This window comes from Poromitra crassiceps (assembly GCF_964638095.1).
Source record: "Poromitra crassiceps genome assembly, chromosome: 2".
NCBI lineage: Eukaryota > Metazoa > Chordata > Actinopteri > Beryciformes > Melamphaidae > Poromitra > Poromitra crassiceps.
The window spans coordinates 79,486,568-79,509,067 of NC_139624.1; the positions used below are offsets into that span (position 1 = coordinate 79,486,568).

The 22,500-nt window shown below is 45.9% G+C and overlaps 1 protein-coding gene across 1 annotated transcript in view; it reads right to left on the minus strand.

The window, feature by feature from the left end:
- ctnnd2a (catenin (cadherin-associated protein), delta 2a) overlaps positions 1–22,500 on the minus strand; it is a gene marked incomplete at both ends in the record, with an annotated part of 506,376 nt that overhangs the window by 27,946 nt on the left and 455,930 nt on the right. The window contains one exon of the mRNA XM_083657360.1: positions 5,416–5,665. Coding sequence (XP_083513486.1) covers positions 5,416–5,665 — 250 coding nt within the window. The remainder of the gene's footprint in view (positions 1–5,415; positions 5,666–22,500) is intronic.

Consider the following 22,500-nt stretch of genomic DNA (forward strand, 5'->3'; position numbering starts at 1 on the left):
TTGCTCTTTTGAGTGAGGAATGATTTTCCTTGTGCAAAGCGGAGAGTTTCCAGATGAGTTTAAAATCAGCCTCTCTGCCATGCTAATGGTCCCCTCCCAGCCACTTAGCTGAAAAATGACTCTGGTAGGAGTCGCTCCATACGGCCTGCCGCTATAACAGCTAGGGAGGGAAAGCCAAAGGGATGTTCGTCTTCAATTTGTGCACCGTTGGTAGCTGTAAGTTTTCAGATGAGACACCAATCCTTTTCAAATGAGCTCTTCTCATTGCTTTTACATTTTCCCAGAGAGAGAACTTCGTGTAGTATATCAGGGGATTGTTGAAAAGTCTGTCATATTGGTTGTGATATTTATGTACGGCAACTGGTACGCCACAAGGAGGCCACTAAAATCCACTGTTTTCCCCTAAGGGAAAGTAAAAACTAATCTAAAAGCAACATAAAAATATTAACTCTGTTTCATTGTTAAGAATGTGTATGTGATGGAGAATTAGCTTACAAGGTAAAAATGAAAAAGAAAAGAAAAGAAAAAATAAGTAATTTTTTCACTTTCAGCTCCAACTGTTCCAGTGGACTTGCACTGTGGTAAACAGTGGAGAGCTGTGGTTTCAATGTACATTTATTCAACTACGCGTGCTCGGTTCCTAGGGTGGAGACTCTGGAGATGATGGGCCATGTCTGGAAATAGCGTGTTTTCAACCACGTGGTTCGGATGACGTCTGTGTGACGTCTGAGGGGCAGCTCTCCCAGAGCTACTATGGAGAATGGAGAAAAGCGAGTATGTAAGAGAGGTTGGATGCTGCTCTACTCTCTGCAGGTATCGCCAGAAGATTGCAAAACATAGGATATGATCCAGACAGACGCCGCCCACCCACCCACCTAGGCGCCATCATGCAACTGTGCGCCATACATCGGCTCATACATCACAGTTGCTGGAGTGACATTACTGATGACATCACTGATGACATCACAATTGCTCAAGTGACATCACTGATGACATCACAATCGTGACACACACACACACTGCCACCACAGACACCGCCACCCACTAGCAAAGCTCTGGCACATGTTCCTCAGTGCAGTGGTCCTTGAGGGGGTTCCAGGCGGTCCCACAATATTTTGCCAATCCTATCAAATGGGGGTCGGTGGTCTAATCTTTGTCAGTTTAGGGGTCCCTCGTGTGAAAAAAGTTGAGAACCACTGCCTCAGTGTACCTACCTTGAGTAGATAAAGATATGTGAGTGAGTCATTAGGAGAACCACTGCCTCAGTGTACCTACCTTGAGTAGATAAAGATATGTGAGTGAGTCATTAGGAGAACCACTGCCTCAGTGTACCTACCTTGAGTAGATAAAGATATGTGAGTGAGTCATTAGGAGAACCACTGCCTCAGTGTACCTACCTTGAGTAGATAAAGATATGTGAGTGAGTCATTAGGAGAACCACTGCCTCAGTGTACCTACCTTGAGTAGATAAAGATATGTGAGTGAGTCATTAGGAGAACCACTGCCTCAGTGTACCTACCTTGAGTAGATAAAGATATGTGAGTGAGTCATTAGGAGAACCACTGCCTCAGTGTACCTACCTTGAGTAGATAAAGATATGTGAGTGAGTCATTAGGAGAACCACTGCCTCAGTGTACCTACCTTGAGTAGATAAAGATATGTGAGTGAGTCATTAGGAGAACCACTGCCTCAGTGTACCTACCTTGAGTAGATAAAGATATGTGAGTGAGTCATTAGGAGAACCACTGCCTCAGTGTACCTACCTTGAGTAGATAAAGATATGTGAGTGAGTCATTAGTGCTAAACTGCTCTCACAGTGACATCTGCACCTATGGAGTTTTTCTTTGTAGCTCATGTCTCTCTGTGGTGTTGCCCTAGAGCACACTTCCCTGAATAGACTGAAGCATTCACCGTAACAATAAATCAACACTTGGCCTCTGTCTGATAGCACCCTGGTGTCACGGTGACCCCTGACCCCTGATTGCCATAGCAGCTAGGTGGAACACCCTGCTCGGTCTCCCATGGTGACAGGAGTTACAGTCTTGCTGCATCTCCCTTGTTGTTCCCTGGCTGCCTTCTTGTGTGCGTGAATGCAGACACAGAGTTGTGTCCAGGTAGTGGTCACTGTTAAGCCTATGGAATAAGCTGAATGAAAGCCTTGGCAACTATACAGTATATGACAGTCTGTTTCGCTTTTTCTGTTCTTTACACCCCCCCCCCCAACAACAGTCCAGAATCCCCCCACTGACATGAACCTATCCCCCCAGCATACACCCCCCCTTACAACAGTTCAGAATCCCCCCACTGACATGAACCTATCCCCCCAGCATACACCCCCCTTACAACAGTTCAGAATCCCCCCACTGGCATGAACCTATCCCCCCAGCATACAACCCCCCCTTACATGAACCTATCCCCCCAGCATACACCCCCCCTTACAACAGTTCAGAATCCCCCCACTGACATGAACCTATCCCCCCAGCATACACCCCCCCCTTACAACAGTTCAGAATCCCCCCACTGACATGAACCTATCCCCCCAGCATACACCCCCCAATACAACAGTTCAGAATCCCCCCACTGACATGAACCTATCCGCCCAGCATACACCCCCCATACAACAGTTCAGAATCCCCCCACTGACATGAACCTATCCCCCCAGCATACACCCCCCCTTACAACAGTTCAGAATCCCCCCACTGACATGAACCTATCCCCCCACTGACATGAACCTATCCCCCCAGCATACACCCCCCCCTTACAACAGTCCAGAATCCCCCCACTGACATTAACCTATCCCCCAGCATACACCCCCCCTTACAACAGTTCAGAATCCCCCCACTGACATGAACCTATCCCCCCAGCATACACCCCCATACAACAGTTCAGAATCCCCCCACTGACATGAACCTATCCCCCCAGCATACACCCCCCATACAACAGTTCAGAATCCCCCCACTGACATGAACATATCCCCCCAGCATACACCCCCCGCTTACAACAGTTCAGAATCCCCCCACTGACATGAACCTATCCCCCCAGCATACACCCCCCCCCTTACAACAGTCCAGAATCCCCCCACTGACATGAACCTATCCCCCCAGCATACACCCCCCCTTACAACAGTCCAGAATATCCCCCACTGACATGAACCTATCCCCCCAGCATACACCCCCCCTTACAACAGTCCAGAATATCCCCCACTGACATGAACCTATCCCCCCAGCATACACCCCCCCTTCCAACAGTGCAGAATCCCCCCACTGACATGAACCTATCCCCCCCCCCAGCAGACATTACTTAAAGTAGCTGCAGACTGCATCCGTTACATTAACGCATCACAGCTGCTTCTCCTTACCAGAATATTTTACTCTATTCTTTTACTTTATTTTATTCTCTTTAACTTACAATGCGTACCTTTTGGATTGTAAATCCCTATTTATTTATCACTCAGGACCTCCTAATGTGTGAGCATATTCTACTGGACTGCACTTAGATTTTTTTTGTAATTTTATCTTTTATATATTTTTTGTCTTCCGACTATTGATGTGACCGCTATGCTGCATACTTACACTAAATTAAATTCCTCGTGTGTAATCTGATTACAGTACCTACTGTGGCAATAAAAGTGATTCTGATTGTCATTTAAGTTTGAGGCATTCAGCCTAGTCTTATCCAGGACTACTTACAATGAGTGGGCAGGTGGGGAGGGGTTCCGTGTCTTGCTCAAGGACACTACAGAAGTGTTCAGTATTTGTTTTTCTCTTCTGCTCTGTTGTACTTATTTTCTGTTTCCCCACCTCATGTCATCTGCCTCGTCTTTGGGAGGATATGCTGCTTGTCCTTGAGCAGGAGGAACGCCACCAGGGATCCTTCTCATCTCCTCCTCTCTCTTATTCCAAGATTAATTTTGGCAAAGGCAAAGCGTTCTCTTTGAGACATTTTCCTCTCGGGTTTAGTAATGTGTAAGAACCCACTGTTGTACTGTAGGGAGCGATGCACTGCACACTGCAATTAGCCCCTAATTTGTGAGTGTGCTTCACTTTCCTTAATAGACATTATTATTCTACCTAAACATGTAAAACTGTTAAGCAAGTATCCTCCACATACAGTATAGGTAGCATTTCTACGTAGGAAGTTGTAATTCTTTTAGTTTTAAGCTGTTTGAAACAGGTAGGATACATGATTTGCAACCTTTCTAGGTACCCTTGCGACCCTGCTAACCGACGAAGAAGAATGAAACTAGCCCCAAACTTCTGTTTAATGGCGGCATCCAAAAGCCTCACGCTAGAGAACTAAGTGACACAACGTTTGTAAAAACAACAAACATCTATCACTTTAGTTTAATTTTAAAATCGTCAATAACGTAAAACGTTAGTCAAACACATTTTAGTGTAGTCAGTTGTTTGTACGGGTGTCAGGAAAGTCACTTTTGACCAATAGTAGGAAGCATCCCAACTGACTGGATTCAGGACACTGCTACATTAGTAACCTGAGATCTTGGCTCATGTTTGGCTCTGGCAGATTGCAAATTTTGCATCTGGCGATATCATATTCAACCTCCAGCTCACGCACGCACACGGGGAATTTTCTAAATGCAGAATGATAGGGGTAAACTCTGCCTGTCTGCCCGCGGTGTACGATGCTACCTTGAGGACGTCTGAAACCAATTCTTTCTCCGTCACCTACATTCAAACCAGGCACCTCATTAAGAAGGTACCTACTTAGCTAGCTAGGTGATAGACAGCTTCCTTGTGTACAGAGCTGTAATAATTACTTTCACAGTTGACAATGGTGCTACAGTATACGTGACACCATTATGTGTCATTTCCGATGAAAGGTTGTGATACATCATTATCATAAGATTCTTGATAGCATCCTTTGAGAGTTTCTATTATAACTGTGGATTCTTGCAATAGCAGTGCATTTCCATTAGATGTTCAGGTGAAGTCTGCGCTCCTTTGCAGCTCAATAGCATGGCACTAACACTGATATGCTAACAGGCCCTGCAAAGAATGCAGGCACTCATAGTACTGTAAGGCACTTTGGATAAAAGCATCTACCAAATAGCATATTGTAGGCAATTACTGAGTCCAAGAGCAATTTGGAAGCAAATTAAGTCAGACTTAACAGCTGTCATGTTTTACTTTTGCCTCACGTGGAGCTTTTTGTGGCAGGAGAGAGAAGCCGTCGCTTAACTGCAAGGTCACCGGTGCAATTCCTGCAGCAGCCATGTGTCCGGTTAACAGTCCTTGAGCAAGACTGATCTGGCATGACTCTGCATAACGGTATCAGCTGAAACGCCTTAATGTCAATTTTCCCACCATAAATGTGAATCTCAGCTGTATAAGGCAAAAGAAACCATTTGCGCACATCTCATCACATTTTGACATCTCAACCCTTTGGCCTACTCACTTGTCTCCTTTGCTGCGGGCGATGCCGATGAGTTTCTCGATGCCCCCGGCATCACGCAGGGCTTTGGCGTTCTCCATGTTCTTGGTGATGACCTCGTGCAGCGCGCAGCAGATGGCGGTCACCGTGTCGTCTGACATGGCCTTGCTGGGAGGGCCAGTGGTCCCAGAGGTGCCGCCGCTGGTGGAGTTGTTGTTGGTGCTGCTACTACTGCCTGGTAACCGGTGGATCAAATCTCGCATGGCGTATTTACCTGGTGTGTGTGTGTGTGTGGGAAAAGGGGAAGAGAAGAATGTTGGTCAAATGTAATTATCTTTTTCCAACAGTTGAGATTATGCAAATACTGTAGAAGGTTTGTGTCTAGATCGATCGATCGATCTATCTATCTATCTATCTATCTACATTACATTACATTACATTACGTCATTTGGCAGACGCTTTTATCCAAAGCGACTTACAATAACACATTTTTGTCAGCAATAGAGCAATCTACTATGGAGCACAGTCTATGATAACTACAACTTCTGAAGGAACAGTGGTACAAGTTTAGGTTAGTGGTACAAGTTTGGGTTAGTTTTTTTTTTTTCTTTTTTTTTTTTTCTTGATCTAACGAAGTTAGATCAAGAAGGGCCCAGATGGAGCCTGAAAAGGTGTGTCTTTAGTCTTTTCCGAAAGATTGGCAGTGATTCAGCTGTCCTGACTGAAGGTGGAAGCTCGTTCCACCATTGAGGTGCCAGGGACGAGAAGAGTCGAGATCGGGATGAGCGACTTTTGAGCCCCCGTAGCGAAGGAGGGGCGAGGCGACCTGCACTGGTGGAGGAGCGAAGGGAGCGCTGAGAGGTTTGGAACCTGACCATAGATTGCAGGTACAGGGGAGCTGACTGGTGTACAGCCCTGTAGGCCAGTACCAGTGTCTTGAATTTGATGCGGGCAGAGATGGGAAGCCAGTGGAGGTCCTGGAAGAGGGGAGTGACGTGAGAGAATTTGGGTTGGTTGAATACCAGACGGGCTGCAGCGTTCTGAATGAGCTGAAGTGGTCGGATGTCGGTGGCAGGTAGGCCGGCCAGGAGCACGTTGCAGTAGTCCAGGCGGGAGATGACAAGAGACTGGACCAGGAGTTGAGTCGCTTCTCTTCTGAGAAAGGGACGGATTTTGCGGATGTTGTAGAGAGAGAACCTACAGGAGCGTGCTGTCACAGCTATGTTGGCTGAGCTAGACAGCTGGTTGTCAAGGATCACCCCAAGGTTCTTAGCTGTTTGGGAGGGAAGTACAGTGGTGTTGTCAATGGAGATGGAGAGATCTGCGAGAGGGCAGTCTTTCCCTGGGAGGAAGAGTAGCTCTGTCTTACCAAGGTTGAGCTTGAGGTGGTGGGCAGACATCCAGTCGCCAATGTCTTTGAGGCATGCAGAGATGCGAGCCTCGATTTGAGTGTCGGAGGGGGGGAAGGAAAGGAAAAGCTGGGTGTCATCAGCGTAGCAGTGATAAGAAAAGCCATGAGAAGAGATCACCTAGGCAAGAGATCTGATATAGAGAAGGAAAAGTAAGGGGCCCAGGACTGAGCCCTGGGGGACACCGGTGGTAAGAGGACAGGATCTGGAGAGGGACCCTCTCCATGAGACCTGGTATGAGCGGTTCGAGAGGTAGGAAGCAAACCAGGAGAGTGCAGAACCTGAAATGCCGAGGTCAGACAGAGTGGAAAGAAGGATTTGGTGGTTGACTGTATCGAAGGCAGCAGACAGGTCAAGGAGGACAAGAACAGAGGAGAGGGATGAGGCCTTAGCAGTGTGAAGGGCCTCTGTGACAGCAAGAAGCGCTGTCTCAGTGGAGTGAGAAGCCTTGAAACCGGACTGCAGAGGGTCCAGGCAAGGGCGTCGTTTTGGTGTCAAAGTTGGTAGGGTCGAGGACGGCATGAGGGGAGGGTGTTTTGGTGGCGCCCGCAAGGGTGCCGGCGAAAAAAAATTTAGGTTTTTGTTTTACCTTTTTTAGGGGGTCATCCCTATGTTCCCCGGGTCCTATGTTCCCCGCTTTTCCCAAATAGGGTCCTATGTTCCCCGCTATGTTCCCTGGGAGAGGTTAGGTTTTGGGTTAGGGTCTGGGGGAGGTTAGGTTTAGGCGTGGGGGGTGGGAGAGGTTAGGTTTTGGGTTAGGGTCTGGGGGAGGTTAGGTTTAGGGTTAGTGAAAAACGGGGAATATAGAACCCGGGGAACATAGAACCCGGGGAACATAGACATGATCCCTTTTTTAGCCATATTTAGACGAATATCTCATTTTAAATCAACATTAGGATTATACTGTTGTGATGTCATTATTCAGTATCTTCTCCTTTTCTCAATAACTTTCATGTCACCACCTGCTCAGCTCTCCTGTCAGCATAATTGTAACTAACAAACACAAACTGGAGGTTTAGCCATCTAATCATGTTCTTTCACAAACAGCCGGTTTGGAAAGAAAAAATTGCCACTGAATCCCACACATCATACATCCTACATTTCTTCCTCCTAAGAGTTGCACGATCTTCAGTCAGATGTCAATTGCCACCATTTGACATCGCCAATACACTGTTGTCATCGCGCAAGCACATGGCTACTTAATATGGACGTTAACGTCCATATTATAGCCATGTGCTTCAGCTGCGCGCTGTACTTTGCTAAATTAGCATCGATGCTAGCGGGACTTACCTGCTTGCTGCTGCTTGCACTGCTGCACTGCTGCGTCACTGCTGCTTGCTGGTAATGTTTTTTTTTTTTTTTTTTTATTTAAGTTTTTTATTTGCCATTTTTAAACATAACAAAGACAATAACCGAAAGGAAAGAACATTACAGGACAAGACAATAAAAACTCAAACTAATACTAAATAACAAAAAATAAAATAAAAAGGATAGTGGTTGGGATGGGGATGGGGGGGGGGGGTGATGCAGGGGTGACATCCTGAGCCCGTCATATTATACAATGGTATTTGTACAACAAAGATGCCACAGATATTAGACATGGGATTCATTACCAGTAAAGGACATTATAATGAAAAAAGATACACAAAAAAAAAAAAAAAAAGAGAATCAAGTTAGGAACTTGCGAACAATATCCCAGTGGTCGTCCTCTAAACCCTTATCAAAGTCCTTTAACAAACAGGCTGCACGCTCCATATTTAGTAAGTCCAAGTATTCCTCCAACCATGAGTCCCTGGAGAAGCAGGTTGGTTTACGTTCCTTCCAATTTAAAAGGATTAGTCTCTTAGTGGTTAAACAAGCCAGTGTCCAGAGTCGGTCGACAGAAACATTATTATTGCCTGTTTTTAAGCCCAACAAACATTCCTTAGGACATACAGAGAAAGGACAATTAAGAAACTTCGACATTAGGGCTATTACATCTGACCATAATGTTTTTACAGCTGGGCAGTCCCAAAGCAAGTGTAGTAATGAACCTCGATTGCCACAGTTATGCCAGCATAAGTCTTGACGTTTATCATCCATTTTTGATATTCTAACAGGAGTGATATATGCTCTACAAAGTATCTTGAATTGTATAATCCTGAATCTAACACATTTAGACTATCTTAGAGCTGATTTCCAAATTGTACTCCACTGAGGAGCAGTCAAGCATACATTGAGGTCGTGCTCCCAGGCCTGCTGAACAGGAGAATATGCATCAGGGGCGGCCCTGGACAATAAACTATAAATATTTGAGACCACACCTCTTTTCAGTGTTGTATTCTTGAAGAGCTGGTCCCACTCTGAGCAAGAGGCTGGCATGACTCCCTCCCCACATTTCTTGTTTATGATAGAACATAATTGTGCGTATATTAAAAAGGAGGAGTCAGTAAGGCTAAATTGAGTTTTAAGGTCTTGGAATGAAAGCAAATTATCTTTAAAAATCTGACCAACTGTTGTGATGCCAAGCCTCTGCCAGGTTTTATTACTTAAAGTACCACCTCCTGCTGAGAAGATGGGGTTACTCCAAATGGGGCAGGATGGGAGAGCAAGCCCCACAATGTTAAATCTCCTATGCAGCTGCTTTACCACAGAACAAGAAAAGCTGATTATGATATTGTCTAACAATGGAGGTGGACTAGGACAGTACCACAGTGATGCCAAGGAAATTGTTTTACATTTAGACATGATGGATTTCTCCAACCAGTCCCAGCTACCCACCACAGAGTCGGGTTTGTAGGCCCACATCAGAGGATACTTTGCATTATATGAAAGATAATACTGGAATACATCAGGGACTCCCAGTCCTCCTCTCGATCTTGGTATATTTAGTTTCTTGTAAGCAATTCTGGGTTTTTGGCTATTCCAAAGGAAATTAATAAAAAGAGATTTGACATCTTTAAACCAGTTCTGCGGAATTCTAAGGGGAATAGATGAAATTATATGCGTAAGTCTTGGTAAAACATTCATCTTCAATATCTCCACTCTGCCCCATAAAGACAGTGGCAATACTGTCCATCTGTTGATGTCATCTTTGATAGATTGAAGCGTACCAGGACCATTAAGGCTGAATATTTTAGTAATAGGCGAGATGATATTAATTCCAAGGTACCTCATTCCATTTGTTTTCCAAATGAAAGGAGCATCCTTTAGATCTGATTTAAATGTATAAGAGTTAAGAGGGATTGCCTCACTCTTGTTCCAATTGATCTTATAGCCTGAAAATTTTTCAAATAAATTAATCAAATTAAGAATGGCAGGAATAGAGATAGCTGGGTTGCTTAGGGTGAGCAAGATGTCATCAGCATACATATTCAATTTAAAATTATGACCATGGAAGTTCACACCGTGTATATTGCCACTAGCGCGTATTGCACACGCTAGTGGTTCTAGGGCGACGATGAAGAGTAAAGGACTGACAGGACATCCCTGTCTCACGCCACGTTGTAACAGGAAGGAGTCTGAGATTAAACCATTAGTTCTAACTGAGGAGGATGGGGAGTTATAGAGAGCTTTTATCCAGCTGGTAAATTTAGGGCCAAAACCAAATTTTTTAAATGTATAAAATAAATAAGACCATTCTATCTGGTCAAACGCTTTTTCAGCATCTAAAGATGCTGCAATGACTGGTGACTTACTGGAACTTGCTTCTAACATAACCTGGAAAACCCTCCGCATGTTATTTGAGGAGAGACGGCCTGGGATGAAACCCACTTGATCTATATGTACAATAGATGGGACAACTTTCTCTAATCTAAGAGCTAAAATCTTGGCCAAAATCTTATAATCACAATTTAACAAACTTAAAGGACGATAATTACTCAGCTGCGCCTGATCTTTGCCTGGTTTTGGCAACAGAGAGATGATGGCCCTGCACATGGATGGGGGCATAGATTCAAATTTAAGTATTTCATTAAATAACAACAAAATATAAGGAGAAAGTTGTTCCTTGAAACATTTGTAGAATTCAATACTCAGACCGTCATCCCCTGGAGTTTTTCCTGAGGCCATCTTTAAAATTGCACTCTCAATCTCAGCCCGTGTAACAGGAGCCTCCATCAGATCCTTGTCAGCTAAACTAATTGTGGGAAGGTTGAAACTTTTAAAGAAACTCTCTAATTCAGATTCATTTGCATTGCTTACTGTACTATACGCTCCTCATCCCTCCCTCCCCTCCCCCTCCCTCCTCCCTCTCTGCTGATGACTTTGTAACCTTCTTTACTAAAAAGGTGGATGACATAAGCTCCTCCTTCCATCCTCCAGGCACCCCCACTAACACTCCCGACTTCAATCCTGCTCCTCGGCCCCCTGTCCCTGGATTTCCTTCCTTCTCCCCTCTCTCTCCTGATGAAGTGCTTAAACTCATCAGCTCAAGCCGAGCCACTCACTGCCCCCTCGATCCTATCCCTTCTTCTCTCCTCCAAACCATCTCACCTAACATATCTCCCTTCCTCACTACCTTCATTAACTCCTCTTTGTCCTCTGGTCTTGTCCCGCCTGCTCTAAAGACTGCAAGAGTCAAGCCTCTGCTTAAGAAACCCTCCCTTGACCCTACTGCTATTCACAACTACAGACCTGTCTCTCTTCTCTCATTCCTTTCCAAAACCCTCGAACGAGCAGCGTCCGAACAACTTTCTCTCTATCTCTCCCAAAATGACCTCCTGGACCCTCTGCAGTCCGGTTTCAAGCCCTCTCACTCCACTGAGACAGCTCTTCTTGCTGTCACAGAGGCCCTTCACACTGCTAAGGCCTCATCCCTGTCTTCTGTTCTTGTCCTCCTTGACCTGTCTGCTGCCTTCGATACAGTCAACCACCAAATCCTTCTTTCCACTCTGTCTGACCTCGGCATTTCAGGCTCTGCACTCTCCTGGTTTGCTTCCTACCTCTCGAACCGCTCATACCAGGTCTCATGGAGAGGGTCTCTCTCCAGATCCTGTCCTCTTACCACCGGTGTCCCCCAGGGCTCAGTCCTGGGCCCCTTACTTTTCCTTCTCTATATAAGATCTCTTGCCTATGTGATCTCTTCTCATGGCTTTTCCTATCACTGCTATGCTGATGACACCCAGCTTTTCCTTTCCTTCCCCCCCTCTGACACTCAAATCGAGGCTCGCATCTCTGCATGCCTCAAAGACATTGGCGACTGGATGTCTGCCCACCACCTCAAGCTCAACCTTGGTAAGACCGAGCTACTCTTCCTCCCAGGAAAAGACTGCCCTCTCGCAGATCTCTCCATCTCCATTGACAACACCACTGTACTGCCCTCCAAAACAGCTAAGAACCTTGGGGTGATCCTTGACAACCAGCTGTCTTGCTCTGCCAACATAGCTGCTACAGCGCGCTCCTGTAGGTTCTCTCTCTACAACATCCGCAAAATCCGTCCCTTTCTCACAAGAGAAGCGACTCAACTCCTGGTCCAGTCTCTTGTCTCCTCCCGCCTGGACTACTGCAACGTGCTCCTGGCCGGCCTACCTGCCACCGACATCCGACCGCTTCAGCTCATTCAGAATGCTGCAGCCCGTCTGATATTCAACCAACCCAAATTCTCTCACGTCACTCCCCTCTTCCAAGAGCTCCACTGGCTTCCCATCCCGGCCCGCATCAAATTCAAGACACTGGTACTGGCCTACAGGGCAGTACACCAGTCAGCTCCCCGGTACCTCCAATCCATGGTCAGGTTCCAAACCTCTCAGCGCTCCCTTCGCTCCTCCACCAGTGCAGGTCGCCTCGCCCCTCCTTCCCTACGGGGGCTCAAAAGTCGCTCATCCCGATCTCGACTCTTCTCATCCCTGGCACCTCAATGGTGGAACGAGCTTCCACCTTCGGTCAGGACAGCTGAATCACTGCCGATCTTTCGGAAAAGACTAAAGACACACCTTTTCAGGCTCCATCTGGGCCCTTCTTGATCTAACTTCGTTCTCTCTCTTTCAAAAAAAAAAAAAAAAAAAAAAAAAAAAAAACTAACCAACCTTGTACCACTAACCTAAACTTGTACCACTGTTCCTTCAGAAGTTGTAGTTTGTCATAGACTGTGCTCCATAGTTGATTGCTCTATTGCTGACAAAAAATGTGTTATTGTAAGTCGCTTTGGATAAAAGCGTCTGCCAAATGACGTAATGTAATGTAATGTAATGTATAAAGTTTAGAGTAATACTTTTTAAAAGATTGATTAATTGCAGATGCATCACATTGTAACACCCCGTTCTCATCTCTAATTGGTGGGATTGCCTGTCTATTTTCTATTTGCTTTAATCTATGAGCTAACATCTTCCCTGCCTTATCTCCAGTTTCAAAATATGACCTACGCAAACGAAAAGGGGAGAAAGCTGTCTCCTCATGAATGAGCCTCTGTAAATCTGCCCTGGTGGTCAGGAGGGAGTTCCTCAGTTCTAAGTTAGAGGGGTTCAGCATGTGCAGCTCCTCTAAGTTCTTGAGTTTGAGGTTTAGCTTAACTTTAACCTCGCCACGTTTTTTCTTCTCTGCTGAGGCAAAGCTGATAAGCCAGCCCCTGCACGTAGCCTTAAAAGCCTCCCAGACCGTGGCCACACGTGATACCGAATTTAAATTTAACTCAAAAAATTCAACAATTTGACTTCTTATACGGAGGGTAAAATTTGTATTTTTAAGAAGAGATGTGTTGAGTCGCCACAGTTTGGATTTGCAGGGATTGGCCAGAGGAAAGAATTTTACAGAGACTGCAGCATGGTCACTTATAAAGATACTCTTCATCTTGACCTCCAGAACATTTTGGATCAAATTTGTCGACATCATAATATAATCTATTCTAGAGTAAGAATTATGTGCACCTGAATAAAAGGAATACTCTCGGGCGTCTGGATTGATTAAGCGCCACACATCTGTTACAGCAAGCTGAGATTGAAATTCCCTCATGGCCACCGATATACGTTTATCTGAAGGGAGGGGGGGGCTGGATCGATCCCATGTAGGATCACAAACAGAGTTGAAATCACCTCCTATAAGGAGAGGACCTACCATGGACTGAGTTATCATGGGGCACAGAGCAGACAAGAATTTAGACTGTGATGTATTTGGGGCATACAAGTTCACAAGTGTCATGGTTTCATTTTCTAACCTGCCTGAGACAATTACATATCTTCCATCATGGTCAGAATGCACACTTGTAGATATAAAAGACATGTTCTTAGAAATTAGAATACTGACCCCTCTGCTTCCTTTATCACCAGGGGAGGAAAATACCTGCCCTACCCATCTCTGTCTTAACTTTTTAGAATCTGTAGAGTTCAAATGAGTCTCCTGTAGCATGGCTATATCACATTTAAGGGATTGTAAGTACACCAATATTTTATATCTTTTAATTGGATTCTGAATTCCGTTTACATTCAAGCTAACCAGAGTTATGCTATTCAACCGTGTATCCATCTGCCAAAGAAAAATGTATTCTTACAAATCAAAATGTCGGTTGAGCAGCGTGTCACTGGGGGGCGACCCAACACCAAGCACGCGCTGACCACAACTTGCTGGTAATGTTAATCCCATGTCAGAAAAAGTCTCCAGATTTGTCGCTAACAGGAGGGTCTGTCTGCTGCGCGTGATTTCTATAACCCGGAAAACTGTGTGTGGGTGGGCGTTTGTTTGGTCATCAGCCAAATGAGTCAATCAAACGGGAGTTTTGGGAAAAAAAACTGGACTGGCCCATTCAGTTGTGAAAAACAGGGGTAAATGTAACTTTGAACATATTGCAAACTAATTTCACTCAATAATGGTCGGGTCAATTCTATCCTTGCAAAATATGGGAAGACAATCTAAATGACCTATATAACTGCACTCCAAAGATAATGCAAATAAGGTTGCTTAAAAGTTGGTAGGGACAATTGGACACCCTGAAATGTTGGTAGGGACAGGACCCTAGCAACCCTACCCAAATCAACGCGCTTGGGTCTAGGAGGTCATTTTGGGAGAGATAGAGAGAAAGTTGTTCGGACGCTGCTCGTTCGAGGGTTTTGGAGAGGAATGAGAGAAGAGAGACTATCTATCTATCTATCTATCTATCTATCTATCTATCTATCTATCTATCTATCTATCTCTCTATCTATCTATCTATCTACCAGCTCAGTGGCCTTGTGTTTTGAGTGTCCGCCCTGAGACTGGGAGGTTGTGAGTTCGATCCCCGGCCGAGTCATACCAAAGACTATAAAAATGGGACCCATTTGCCTCCCTGCTTGGCACTCAGCATCTAAGTCCTAGCACCGAGGAAAGCAGAGAGGCCAGCCAGCCAAAAAGGGAGAAGATTAGCGGTCAGAAGCCTAGAGTTAAGTGGCCAGGTGCAGCGGAAAGTAGGAAGTGGGAAGATATCAATAGTGATTTGGTTAGGATGTTAGAGAAGCTTAAAGGAACTGCTGAGAGTAAGTTGGAGAAAATGGGAGATTGTATTTATGATTATGGTAAGGAAAGGTTTGGCGTCTTTGAGAAAAGGAAGAAACTAGAGGGTGAGGTAGTTAAATCTAGGCGCCAACAAGAGATAGATAGACTTATCCAGGAGAGAAGACAGCTTAAGAGGCAGTGGAGGAAAGCTACAGAGGTTGAGAAGGAAGGCATTGATTGCTTGCAGTCAGATGTGAGGGATCGGTTGGCAGTTTTAAGAAGAGCAGAGAGCATTAGGAAAAATAGGAAAAAGAAAGAGCGAGCTAGAATAGCATTCTATAAGGATCCATTTAGATTTGTGAAGTCATTGTTTAGTAAGGAAAAGAATGGTAGCCTTATGGTACCTAAGCAGAAGCTTGAGGAATATTTGGAGGAGGTTCACAAAGATAGGGAAAGGTTTAGAGAGATGACAGTCCCAGCTGATATTCCACCTATTGGTGAAATAGAGAGCCAGTGTGATGATAGCCCACCAAGGTGGAAAGAAGTTCAAGAAGTAGTGAGACGTGCAAGGGCCTCTTCAGCCCCGGGTCCTAATGGAGTCCCCTACCGGCTGTATAAGAGTGCTCCAGATGTGTTGCAGTTTCTATGGAAGCTGATGAAGGTAGTCTGGAAGAAGCAGGTTATTCCTAAGGCATGGCGTAGAGCAGGGGGAATCTTCATTCCTAAAGAAAGGGACTCGTTAGAGATAAGTCAGTTTAGACCTATCAGTCTACTTAATGTTGAAGGGAAGGTTTTCTTTAGTGTTGTGGCACAGAGGCTGTCTAGTTATCTAGAAAATAATAGGCTAATAGATACTTCGGTGCAAAAGGCTGGAATTCCCGGCTTCTCCGGGTGCTTAGAGCACACCAGCATGATCTGGCACCAAATCCAGTCAGCTAGGCGTGAGAAGAGAGACCTGCATGTAGTATTCTTGGACCTGGCTAATGCTTTCGGGTCAGTGCCGCATAGTCTGTTATGGGAGGCCTTTGATTTCTTTAGAGTGCCAGGTAGTATAAAGAGCTTAGTTAAAGCCTACTTCTTAGATATTCAACTCTGCTTTACCACAGCAGAGTACACTACAGCTTGGCAGCAGCTGGAGATAGGCATTATGGCAGGGTGTACAATTTCCCCATTAGCTTTTACCATGGCAATGGAGATCATTATTAGGGCTTCAAAATGGGTAGTGGGTGGAGAAAGGCTGCAGGGAGGGCTGCGGCTCCCTCCAATTAGGGCATACATGGATGACATGACGACTATGACGTCAACCGCTCCATGTACTAGCAGATTGTTGGATAAGTTAAATAGTAATCTGCAGTGGGCTAGAATGAAAGTGAAGCCAAGTAAGTCCAGGAGTATTTCAATCATTAAAGGGAGGGTAGTAGGTAAGAAGTTTGTTATAAATGATGAGGTGGTGCCTACAGTGTTAGAGAAACCAGTCAAGAGTTTGGGAAGATGGTATGATGCAAGTCTCAGTGATAAGGGACAGTTTGAGGAGGTGAGGCAGGAAATGATTCAAGGTATTTCAAGTATAGACAAGTCAGGGCTCCCAGGAAAGTTAAAGTTGTGGTGTTTGCAGTTTGGATTGTTGCCTCGGTTGATGTGGCCACTGACAGTGTATGAGGTTCCCCTTTCAAAGGTAGAAAAGCTAGAAAGGATGATTAACTCATTCATTAGAAAATGGCTCGGAGTCCCACGCTGCCTAAGCAGTGTAGCCTTATATGGGAAAGGCATATTGGAATTGCCATTATCTAGCCTGACAGAGGAGTTCAAGTGTGCTAAGGTTAGACTGGAAATGACTCTGACTCAGTCAAAGGATCCAGTGGTTAGGAGTGTAGCGCCCACAGTTAAAACAGGGAGGAAGTGGAACCCAAAGGAGGCAGTACAGCAAGCACAGTCAGCTCTTAGACACAGGGATATCATAGGTCAGGTGCAGCATGGGCGTGGAGGCTTAGGGTTGTGCATAGGGAAACCTGTGTGGAACAAGGCATCAGTAATAGAAAAGAGGAAGATGGTAGTTGAAGAAGTACATAGGCAAGAGGAGGCAGTAAGATGTACTAAGGCAGTGTCGCAGGCAAAGCAAGGACAGTGGGTGAACTGGGAGAGTGTAGAGAAGAGAAAGTTGAAGTGGAGAGAGTTGTGGAGCATGGAGGCCAGCAGAATTAGATTTATTCTAGGGGCTACTTATGATGTGCTGCCATCTCCCCAGAACTTAAATCAGTGGTTGGGCGAGGATGGTGCCTGCCCGTTGTGTTCTAGTGTATGTACATTGAGGCATATACTGTCAGGGTGTAAGGTCAGTCTCTCCCAGGGGCGATACACCTGGCGTCACAACCAGGTGTTGAAATGTTTGGCAGCTGCAGTTGAGGAAAAGCGGCTAGAAGTAAATTCTCTAGTTGCTAGCAAAGAGAATAGACAGATCAAATTTGTACGTGAGGGAGAAAAGATTAGACCAATTAAGGTCAGGCACAAGTTAGGGCAGCTAAGTGTAGGTGGAGCCTGGGAAATGAGGGTTGACTTGAATGAACAGCTAGTCATCCCAGCATATATAGTTAGCACCCGGCTACGTCCGGACTTGTTACTGTGGTCTGAGGTAGAGAAGAGAGTTTATTTTATCGAACTCACAGTCCCGTGGGAAGATCGAGTTGAGGAGGCTTATGAGCGCAAGAAAGCTAGGTATGCTGAAATGGCAGCAGAGGCAGAGCAGCGAGGTTGGAGGGCTCGAGTGCGGCCTGTAGAGGTGGGCTGCCGTGGTTTTGTGGCAAAGTCCGTTATTGCCTTACTAACTGAGTTGGGCATTCGGGGACGGAGCCTGAAACTTGCGGTTAGCAACATGTCTCAGGCAGCAGAACGAGCAAGTGAATGGCTGTGGATAAGGAGGAAACATGCTAGCTGGGGAGCTCGCTAAGGTCAGATTGATTGTTTGTTGTTGGTCATGATTAACGGTCCGCATCAACAGGGCTGAATCATTGACGGTGGTGGTGTAGTTAGGGATTGTTTGTTGGTCATGATTAACGGTCCGCATCAACAGGGCTGAATCATTGACAGTGGTGGTGTAGTTAGGGATTGTTTGTTGGTGGTCATGATTAACGGTCCGCATCAACAGGGCTGAATCATTGACAGTGGTGGTGTAGTCAGGAATGTCATACCGAATCGACCTGGATAGCTAGGCTTAGATAGTGAGGTAATATGGAGTTGTGCGGTGGTAGCATGGAGGGGGGTGTTTCCAGGACGCTGGATTACACCGTTAAGCCTTCTTGAGGTGTCGTGGGCCTAACTTAACGAAACGTCGGTGAAGGAAGGTGCCCACTTGAAAACCCCAATGACATGCTTCATACTGCTGTTGGCTAGGGTAGGTAACTGGTGATTTGTGTCTTGTTTATTAGTTTGTTAGCCTGTTAGCTTGTTTTATTCTGGATTGGGCTTCTAAATGTGTTTTTCCTCGGATTTTGGCACAAGGGATAGTAACATCTTGTCCTGTGTATTAATTAATAATAAGGGTTGGAATTGGGGGGTTAGATCACCAAATGATTCCTGAGCGCGGCACTGCTGCCGCTCACTGCTCCCCCAGGGGATGGGTCAAATGCGGAGAACAAATTTCGCACACTCAGGTGTGTGACAATCAGTGGGACTTTTCTGTCTGTCTATCTATCTATCTATCCATCCTATAATAAGAATAAGTGTGTGTGAGAGTGTGTGTGAGAGCAGAAGTTTGGCCGGCCACAGATATGCCGTTTTACGTAAGATCGGGCTGAAACTTTCAGGGGGTGTAAAGAGCACCCATGCGGGTGACCTGACATATTTTTAGGTGATTACCTAATGATGATGTGATGTCATCAGTGATGTCATCAGTGATGATGTCATCAGCTATGTCAACTGTGATGATGTCATCAGTGATGTCACAGAGCAGGCGAGGCCGCATAGCGGCCCAGCTGCGTATGCGATGCGCAGTGGGCGAGCTGCGCATGCGAGCTGCAGGGCCAGCGGGCGAGCTGCGTATAATGGCCTGCATTTATATAGCGCTTTTATCCAAAGCGCTTTACAATCAGTAGGTACATTCATCCATTCACACACCGATGGCGGCAGGCTACCACGCAGGGTGATGCCACACCATCAGGAGCAATTTGGGGTTCAGTATCTTGCCAAAGGACACTTCGACATGCAGACAGGAGGAGGTGGGAATCAAACCACTGACCTCTTTTATCCAAAGCGATTAGTGGACGACCTGCTCTACCTCCTGAGCTACAGCTGCCCCATCGCGTATGCGACGCGCAGTGGGCGAGCTGCTAATGCGAGCTGCAGGGCCAGCGGGCGAGGCTGCATAGCGGCTGAGCTACAGTAGTGAGCCTGCAGCAACAGAGGCATAAAGTGTGTGTGTGTGTGTGTGTTTTGACCCATCTTCGACCCACGGACTACACCCATCCAATGTGATCACAACTACTGTACACACGACACGTGTATATTTTCGTCACTGCATCTTGCACGGTTGTGACGCTATCCTGTTGACAAAATCTGTCCACAGACAGACAGACAGACAGACAGACAGATAAACACCTAGCAACGTACTCAAAACGGTTCTGTGGCAGTTCCTGCTACAATAGTGTCTCAGAACCACATTTTGTCATGACGCACACACAGACTCACAAGGTGAAAACAATACCTGCCAGCCACATGCTGTCACACCACAAAGCAAAGCAGCCTTCACAGTTCAGCAGTGCTACAGACCAAACAGTGATGCTCAGCAACCTGTCTGCCATGCCTCCTAATGGCCACTAGGGGCAGCTAGACTAACAGTGAACAAGTGAATTAATTAATTAATTACTGAAATGAGTATGTAAGTTATTTTCTGGATCCATGAGGTGCTTTGTAAAAACACACACACACAAAAGCACGCACACACACACACACACACACACACACACACACACAAAAGCACACACACACACACACACACACACACACACACACACACACACCACGACTTGACTGGAGAGGTGGGAGTGAAGGGGTGTGTGGATGGATGGCAGGTGGTACAGATAGGAGGAGGAGTGGGATCAGCAGCAGAGTAGGGAGATGTCCTTCAGCTGGAGAACCCAGGTTCAAGCATCTGCCCTATAGTCCTAAAGTGTCCTTGAGCAAAACACGGAATCCCTGCCAGCTCCATGGCTGCTGTTCTGTAGCTGACCCTGACCACGGTGTGGACGCAAGTGGAAGGAGAAGTTATTCTCCCGTGACTATTCCATTACACAGAGCATAACTACCCAAATATTTGTCTCCGTTTAAATGTTATAATGGGTTTGTTTTGAATTGTGTGATTCAAACGTCTCGTGTGCTGATCCTGATTGTGAAAGTGAGAACCCTTGATATTTAGATGAGGAGAGGACAGACGAAGGAGAGATCAGAGCAAATAGGTGAAGAGTGGATGAACAGGAGGCGGAGTGGGGTGGCACGTGGAGATGCGTTAAACGTGAGCGTTAGTGTTATAATAATGATGATAAAAGCCTGGCTCAAAGCATACTATTGTCTAGGCTAGGGTCTGTCCTTATGGCTGCTAATCAGCCCAATGCACCATTAGCTCCACGTTAGCATCCCACTGTTAATGATCCTGAGACAAGTCCACGATTGTTATAATAAGTGGAATGCTACACGGTATTATTAGTCGTTATTAAGATATTAGATGTTATTAAATTAATCCTAGCATCTAAGGCTTAGTTCCTAACCACCGAACCACCGTTAGCTCTTAGCCCTCTAATATAACAATATCACTTCTCTTTTCCGTGAGCGTGGCTTGCTCATTAATGTGTTTGTAAGTCATCTTCCCTTTCAAGGGTGACAGGTAAATTTCAGGTCTTGTTGTTAATCACCCCGCTAGTTGTCCAGGCGTAGGCGTCAAACTCTGGCCTGGGACGCTGACTCTTTATCTTTATCTTTATCTTTATTGTTTATTGTTTATTGAAGCAGGGACAGTACACAATAAATATATTGCACCAGAGATAGCTAAAAGCTAATTTGCATCTGTAGTCCCTGGGCACACAGAGTCCTGTGCGCACTCTACACAGTTCCACGGAGCAGCTCTCAGCTTGGACCCGCACAACTTCCCTCTGTGTCCTGGTTTTGTAGTTCAGTAGATGTGCGAGACTCCCATTCTCACACAGTGGTGACGTGGTGATGATAGGGTACATGGCCTGGTATGGAAAATCTGCGGTGCACGTGTATTTCTCAATGTTCACATGCACAACTAGCTGCTCTCTGCTGTGCTCAATCGCAGTTGTGCCAGCGTCAATGTGCTTCACTCAGTCTCAGGTGCATTCATTCTCATCTCTCATGGTCTCTGAGTCCCATCATTCGTTTATAGATCATGTCACCTTTCACCCCCAGATAGGAAGTTTGTCCTTTCCCTAGAGCTCCCCCCAGCGGTAAACCCCCAGTACTACACCCTACAGCACTTTAATGCACCCACCTACTGTTCGAACTAAATCCATAGCACCCTAAAAATACTCAAACAAAATGGAAAAGCTGTATTCTAACTCATTGAGTGCCATGGACGAGTATGTTCGTCATTTCGTTTAGTAACGTAGAGTGCCAAGGACGAGTATGTTCGTCAATTGCGTTTTTTGACGGTGGGACGTGGATCAAAGCATCAGGCATCTCCTGTACAAATATGGGAGCTATTGAAGGTGTATAACCTATTTTACGGACTCATTAGGTGGCGACAGTGCTCTCCAGATTACAGAAAGGTCCGGAAAACTGCAGCAAAAAGCCGTGATCAAAGAGAAGCCGATGCATGCTGCAGCCAGAGCCATATAGATTGCTCTGTCTGCAGCTGACGTCGGGCTGCGAACATCAGTCAATCCGCGCACACAACTGAGCTCCTCTGCCTCTGTCTGTCTGTCTGCATATAGTTTCTCCACACGATTACCCGCCAGAAAGGCAGCACCCAACGCCGAAGGGCCAAACCTATCCCTGCAGTCCCGTTTGGCATTTCCTTGTCGCGCTGGGAGACGGCCGGGAGCCGCCCGGCGCAAAAACGGAGGCTCCGAAAATAGACTGGGTGCGTGTGGGGAGGAGTTTGCAGCTGAGGCGGGGAGAGGGGGGTGGGGCACGCAGGCTCCACAGAACTACACCACGTCACTACATCAGAAAATATTAGCTAGCGTCAGTGAATGTGCTTGAAATGCTGCATTTCACAAAAGGCTGAATATCTCAGCTTATAATTTGAAAACTGTCTTTTTGCTCAAAACAGCCTATCTTCTCCGGCTCATAACTAAAGAACGGAAAATGGGAT